Source organism: Aethalodelphis obliquidens, unplaced genomic scaffold (genome assembly GCF_003676395.1).
Source record: "Aethalodelphis obliquidens isolate GAN/ISIS:26980383/991018 unplaced genomic scaffold, ASM367639v1 scaffold104, whole genome shotgun sequence".
Taxonomy (NCBI): Eukaryota; Metazoa; Chordata; class Mammalia; order Artiodactyla; family Delphinidae; genus Aethalodelphis; species Aethalodelphis obliquidens.
This window is the reverse complement of record NW_020838048.1, coordinates 2,651,961-2,659,154: the sequence shown is the minus strand read 5'-3', so window position 1 is coordinate 2,659,154 and position 7,194 is coordinate 2,651,961. Positions and strand designations below refer to the sequence as shown.

Below are 7,194 nucleotides of genomic sequence, written 5' to 3'. Positions count from 1 at the left end.
CAGGGTGTGTGTGTGTGTGTGTGTGTGTGTGTTTAGTTCTATTCACCACCACAAAGGTACACAATAATTTCATCCACTTTCATTATATGTAAAGTATAATAATTTTATATTATAGCAATGGTATTTTCATACCTGCAAAAATACACTTTCTCTGTTTCTATATGTACAAATATTAACGTCATGGCTGGTCCAAAGACAAACCTTTGGTAGAGCCAACCAGAGAAGGCATATTTACTCCATCCTGACAGGAGAGAGCAGGCATTTCCCAGGGATTCAGAGGTACAAAGTGAGAAAATCAACGTAGCCGTTAAGGCAGAGCAGGTTCCTCCAACAGGAGCCCCGCCCCCATACCTTGTCCTTTTTGTCTTGGCGGGCGTAGGGGAAGCACGGGATCACGGCGGTCACCCTGGAGGATGACGCGATCTTGCAGGCGTTGATCATGATGAGGAGTTCCATCAGGTTGTCGTTGATTTCTCCGCAGCCACTCTGGATGATGTACACATCTTCTCCCCTCACACTTTCGCCAATCTCGACGCTAGGGGAAGGAACATGCCACCCATTAATAGGAAAGCATCCCTGTGACCACCCCCAGGGTTGTGATTCCCTAGGACTTGGCAGGCAGTGGTCCTCGAGGGTATGACTTCTTCCACTGAGAGGAGACAGAACAAAATCAGCAAAGGGAAAAGTCACACGGGCGAGGTCTGGGGAGACCAGGCACAAGCTTCCAAGAGTCCTTACCCTCGTGGAGTCACAGAGGGCGTGTGAATTCCCCCGGCAACGAGCTGTGACAACACACGTGAAGCACTGTCTCCCGGGGAAGCTCATTAGAGACTCAGTGCCTGGGGTTTTACGGGGGGCCAGGGACTCGGTGTTAACCACGTGGTTTACACCGTTCAGCAGTGAGCTATTCCCACAGGGAATGGCAGGAAACCTCACGAAAGCTAAGCTCCCAGAAGCCAGCCAAGGGCCACCTTGCAAAGGGACCTTTTCCATATATGAGGGGATCCCATATGCTCTTCAGAAATTGTCTCAGGCCTGTTACATTAACTCTTTTTGGCTCAATACTGTATTTTAGTTTTTCACTTTCGTTAACGTTACACATAACACATTGCTTAAAAAACTCCAATCCGTTCTGTAAGGCTTAAAACAAATAAACAGCGCAGAGGCAGCCAATTTCAACTCTTGACATGGTCTTTAGATATTTATTTTCAAAGTCCCTCCCTTACGTTTGTATTGCTTCATCTGGATTTTCTTTTTTTTTTTTGGCGGTACGCGGGCCTCTCACTGTTGTGGCCTCTCCCGTTGCGGAGCACAGGCTCCGGACGCGCAGGCTCAGCGGCCATGGCTCACAGGCCCAGCCGCCCCGCGGCATGTGGGATCTTCCCGGACCGGCGCACGAACGCGTGTCCCCTGCATCGGCAGGAGGACTCTCAACCACTGCGCCACCAGGGAAGCCCGTTCATCTGGATTTTTCATCCTAGGCATCACGTGTTGACCCCTATCTCCTCCCCAACCCGTCGCCCGCACCCGTGTGCAGCCTTCCCATCTCATCTTGCCATCTTCCTCACATCGATCAGCATTTTCCAACTAAATCTGAGAGCTACAATTTTAACTGTGTCAGTGCCATTCAGAGCTGAGTCATTCAGTAAACTGAAAACCAAGTTCGTATTGCCCTTCTATGCACAACTTTTGGGGGTCTGTTTACCCTGGAGGAAATTATCCAACCTCTTCAACTACTAAGTTTTCCGAGTACTGCATACAAATGGCAGCCTCAACACTTGGCTAACAAACTAAATCCCACAATGTCAACGTCAAAGGCCTCGAGCGTGATCTCCATTCCTCGGCCTGCCCGAGTCTCTCCCTGAGCTGCCTTCTCTTTCCAGCTGTGCACAGCTGTCTCCTGGGGATTGCTTCCACCCCTTTCCTGCCCTCGAGTTCCCACTTTCTGTACCCTTTCTTGGTGCACTTCCTTGTTTTACTGATGGGCATCCTCCAGTAGCTTCTTGAGAAAGCAAATAGGAGCTAAAGTCTTTGAAAATTGCCTACCAGGAAGCTTCTGTATTTCAGGTACAGGATTCTGGGGGTTCAACAAGAGAACGAGTCAGCACAACACTGGCATACATACACAGTTACCTGTAACCCGTCTCTTGCAATCAGAAACCCATTATGCCCAATGGTATTGTTTTATTAAAAGAGCTAATTATTTCTTAAGAAAAGGTAAACACAAATGGCATTTCGAATACCATATAGCAGTCTATCTGAATCAACAGAAGCTTCTACTCAACTTTAAACAGAATAATTAGAAGACAAAAATGCCATTTTTCAAGTTGACAGGATCTGAAAATGAGTTTTGATAACAGTGGGTCTTAACCTCGCACGTGCTCTGCCATGGATGGAAAGAGTACGATGCCAACCTCGGGATGAGCATGTGACAGACCGAATTCTACATACTCCCTCCGATCCGAGTACTAAAGAGCTACGTGTAATTCCTTCGTGAACATCACATCAACTGCGAGGTGAAGTCAATCTGGAAATCACAGTATCATAAAGCTCAGGGGTCAATAATAGCCCGTGAGCTGAGAATGGGGTGGGCAGAATAATGGCCTCCCAAAGACGTCTACGTCCTAATCCCCAGAACCTTTGAATATATATGTTCGTTTATAGGGCAAAGGGGAAGCAAGGTGGCAGATGGAATTAAGGCTACTAGTCAGGTGACCGTAAAACAGGGAGATTACCCTTGATTATTGTAGTTGGCCCAGTGTGATTACAAGGGTCCTTAAAAATGGAAGAGGGAGGGCTTCCCTGGTGGCGCAGTGGTTGAGAGTCCGCCTGCCGGTGCAGGGGACGCGGGTTCGTGACCCGGTCCGGGAGGATCCCACATGCCGCGGAGCGGCTGGGCCCGTGAGCCATGGCCGCTGGGCCTGCGCGTCCGGAGCCTGTGCTCCGCAGCGGAAGAGGCCACAACAGTGAGAGACCCGCATACCGCAAAAAAAAAAAAAAAAAAAAAAAAAAAAAAGCTGTTGCAGTCACCCAGGCAAGACATGAGAGTGACATTAACAAAGGAAGGCAGCAGGGATGAAAAAAAAAAAAAAAAGGAAGAGGGAGAGAAAAGAGGTCAGAGAAAGAGATGTGAGGACTGACGTAGGGTCAGAGACGTGCTATGTGGCTGGTCCCGAAGATGGAAGAACGGGCCAAGAGCCAAGCAAAGTAGGCAGCCCCTGAGAGCTGGGAAAGCAGGTAATGGATTCTCCCCTAGAGCCTCCAGAAAGCAACACTGACCCATGATGCACTTCTAACCTACAGAACTGTAAGACCTAACAGCAGCAGAGCCACCATGGGTCCACGAAGGCTAAAATGTTGTCTGCCCCTTACAGAAAAGGTTTGCCAACAACTGCTGGTGTTATGACTGTTTAATCCCCGAATTTCAGCTTCTCTGGCCTAGTTTTTCTAAGGAACCTCAATCCCCATATGACTAGCAGTCCAGGGGAAGACAGAAAATACATACAATCACCATGGCAACTTTTCCCCAAAGCTATTCCTGCTTCTACTCATAAAGATGGTTGCGACTGATCTTTACTCTAGGTCTTTTAAAAACTGTGGCCAGGAGGCAGCGTCCACTGCTCTTTACTGACCCTGAAATAAGAAGGCTGATGAGTTTATCTGAGCCACCAACGAATGGGTGCGGTAATTAAAAGACGGGCCACAGACTAACACTTTTCCCATCAAGAAGTGCAGTCTATGGCCTCTTCCCCGGATCTGGGAGGACTCCGTGCTTGACAACACAGTGCGACAGAAGTGACGATGCACTGACTTTGGGGCCCAGGCCTTAATAGACTGGGAGCTGCCACTTCCTGTGTTTTGGAATCCTTGTGCTTGGACCTCAGTTTCCACGCTCTAATAAGGAAGCTCCAGCAGCCCTGTGGGGAGAGATGCTGAGGTTCCTAACCAAGCTCTCAGGCCAAAGCTAGTGCCAACTTACCAGCCATGTGAGTGAGCCAGCTTAGAAGTGGACCCTCCAGCCCCTCCACCACACAGGATAGAAACAAGCCTTCCTTGCTGAGCCCTGTCCAAACTGCAGGTCTGAGAATCAAATAAACAATTAGTTTCAAGCCGTTGAGCTCTGGGGTGACTTGTTACACAACAGATAACCAGAACTTTGGGTCTCAGGATCCAGCTAGCTGCTCTGGGCATGTTCACTGACCAACATAATGGGTTACAATAGACTTTCAGACACCATCATCAGTGCTGTCCTAGGACATCACTGTGCTCCTTCAGTGGTCAATTGTAAAGCTGGAGCCAATGTCTCCCTGCAGACCTTAAATAATTTAGAGGTGAGAAGGTAAAATCATGAGGCTCTGTGTCCAATTAGTGTTTTTAAAATGGGTAATGGGAGGAGTTGAGGACCAGGCGCCACACCAGATTTCTTGTCTTGGTTCAGGGAGAGGTTCAGGGAGAGGTTCAGGAAGGGGCCCCTGGACATGAATTGTATCAATTATCTCTTCCTTTGCCCTTCTGCTTCTCACCTCTAGGACCCCACGGTAAAAACCGGATCACTAGTGCAGTATCTGATACAGTCCTCCTTATAAAAGAATCCACCTCTGGGCCTAGACAGTTCATGGGAAAGAGAAAAGTCAGGAAGTTAACCTTTTATAGTCTAGATATTAAAAACATAAAATGTAACTATATAGCAATTCCCAGACTTCAGGCTGAGTGGTTTCTCACACCTCATGATTTCTAATTATCGAGTGGTAGTTATAAAATACTCAAAACCAAATAAAAATTTTTCCTTGACTTATATGACACTGCCGCCAGGAGACAAACTATCATCCCATTCTTCTGAAAGCTACTGCAACTTGAACAGGACTGCCAGATATTGTGGCATTCAAACATAAATACACTATCCTTCTCCAGAGCCCTGGACTTCCTCTGAGACCTCTGGATAAAACTCTGCCAAGTGGAATTCTTTAGCTGAAGGACTCGTGCGGTAACACCACCTGATACTCATTCACAAATGTTTCTTCACTTATATTATCATCAGGGTTATGCAGTGGTGATTTCCCACCTGGAATAAGGGTTTCCCATATCCTAACAAGCTGAAAACAGCAACCTCCACCTTCTCTCCATGTAATAATAATAACCCCTCGGTATTTAAGCAATCTTTGCCCACCTCAAGGGCATCAAGATTCTCCTCCGATGTTTTCTCCTAGAAATTTCTAGTTCTAGGTTTTACATTTAGGCCTGCGATCCATTTCAAGTTCATTTTTGAAATGGTGGGAAGTATGGATGGACTTTTTTGGGGTTTTTTTGCAGCTGCCAACAATTGTTCCAGCACCGCTTGTTGGAAATGTTGCCTGAACTGAATCTTTGCCAAAGATATCAAAACGATCGGTAACTTAAAAAAAAAAAGATCAGTAAGTGAGTACAGTGGAAGATATTTAAGTGGGGGGAGAAATGGGACCAACTTGTAATTAGTCAAGAGCTGCGTGGACTCAGGAAAGTGGAAAAAAAGGAGCTGCTGGTCCGGCTTCAGAGGGGGCCACCAGCCTGACTTCACTGGACAGAGGCGACCGCTTCCTGTGGACCTGAGACATGGGCAGCAGTTACATTCAAGCCATGGCCTTGCTGCGGGACACAGCAGAGTCGCAGGAAGACGAAGAAGCTGAAAAGAAAAAGTCCATCATCTCTGAAGCAGAAAAGTTAGCACAGGGGATCCCAGCACGTGGGCCCTGGAGTTCTCAGGTTCTTTAAACCCTTTGCAGGACCACAGCCTCTGGAGAACTCAGAAGTCTGCACTCTGGCAGCTCAGGACTGTCACCTGGGAGCTTTTAAAAAGCCGACCCCGCAGCCCTCGGACCGGAATCTCTGGGGCAGGGCGGGTAAGAGGCACTTTCAACGGCCCCAGGCGAATCCAGCGCGCAGCCAGGGCTGGGGACGTGGGCGGGACGTTCCCTCGCGCGCACGGGGTTTGGGATCGGCCAGGCAGGAACGCGCTCGCCCCGGGCCGTCCCTCCCCGCGTGCCCCGCGTGCCCCGCGGTTCCCGCCAGCTGCGCCTACCTCCTCCCGTGCCCTGTGACCGCCCGGAGGTCGCTCTTCCGGGCTGGGGCCGCCCTCTTCGGCTTCTCCCGGACGCCGCGGCGGTGGCGCGGAGGCCGCGTAGTGGCCGTCCCGCCCCGGAAGGCGGAGCGGGCAGCCGCGGAGGGGGTCCCAGGTAAGCGCCGGCGCCGGCCCGGCACCGCAGCCGCGCGCCCAGCGCCCTCCCCGGCCCGGCCCCCACCTGGTCTCCTGGTTGCTGAACTTCTTGGTGACCACCTTGCCCAGCTCCAGGCCCAGCCGGTCGGCCACGCGCTGAGACAGGTCCTGGTGTGAGCTGCCGCTGAAGAGCACGATGTTGGGCATGGTCAGGCGCGGGGCTCCAAGCGGCGCGGGGCGGCGGAGGCGGCGGTAACACGGAACCCTGTGGCGAGAGCTGGAAAGCGCGACTGGCAGACACCGGCAGGAGCTGAGCTAAGAGGAGCTGGAGGGGGCGGAGCTGGAGGGGCGGAGCTGGGAGAGGGGAGCGGGAGGGACGGGACTGGGGGAGGAGGAGCTGGAGGCGGTGGAGCTGAGGGAGGAGGAGCTGCGGGGTGGGAAGAGTGGGAAAGCGCAGCCGCGGGTCCCGGAGGCGGAGCTGGAGGGGCAGAGCTGAGGGAGGAGGAGCTGCGGGGTGGGAAGAGCAGGAAGACGCAGCCGCGGGCCGGGTAGGAGGAGCTGGAGGAGCTGAGCTGAGGGAGGAGGCGCTGCGGGGTGGGAAGAGCGGGAAGACGCAGCCGCGGGCCGGGTAGGAGGAGCTGGAGGGGCGGAGCTGAGGGAGGAGGTGCTGCGGGGTGGGAAGAGCAGGAAGACGCAGCCGCGGGCCGGGTAGGAGGAGCTGGAGGGGCGGAGCTGAGGGAGGAGGAGCTGGAGGCGGAGGTGGAGTGGGAAAGTGCCGCAACAGGCCCCGGAGGAGGAGCTGCAGGAGGCGGAACTGGGGGAGCGGGGCGGGGGAGGAGGAGCTGGAAGGGAAAGGGAGGAAGGGGGGCGGGAGGGGAATGGGTGTTGGAGAGGATGGGGGCGGGAGGAGTAGCTGGAGGAGCGAGAGCGGGAGGGGGGAGGATTGGAGGAAGAGCCCGAGGGTGCTGCGAGGCGGGTGCTGCGAGGCGTGGGCTGCTACACAC

General features: G+C 52.4%; 1 protein-coding gene across 4 annotated transcripts in view; it reads right to left on the bottom strand.

Moving 5' to 3' along the window:
- The window catches only part of PRPS2 (phosphoribosyl pyrophosphate synthetase 2), a 28,007-nt gene extending 21,252 nt beyond the window's left edge, over positions 1–6,755 (bottom strand). The window contains exons 1-5 of one of the 4 annotated variants that reach the window (XM_027096588.1): positions 6,276–6,377; positions 5,168–5,659; positions 4,524–4,604; positions 3,980–4,080; positions 352–535 (exon numbers count right to left, since the gene is read on the bottom strand). In XM_027096588.1, coding sequence (XP_026952389.1) covers positions 352–456 — 105 coding nt within the window. In that variant the 5' untranslated portion in view covers positions 457–535; positions 3,980–4,080; positions 4,524–4,604; positions 5,168–5,659; positions 6,276–6,377. Of the gene's footprint in view, positions 1–351; positions 536–3,979; positions 5,660–6,275 lie in introns of all 4 variants that reach the window. The other 3 variants (XM_027096585.1, XM_027096587.1, XM_027096586.1) reach the window with 3 other exon arrangements.
- Positions 6,756–7,194: the final 439 nt, after the last annotated feature.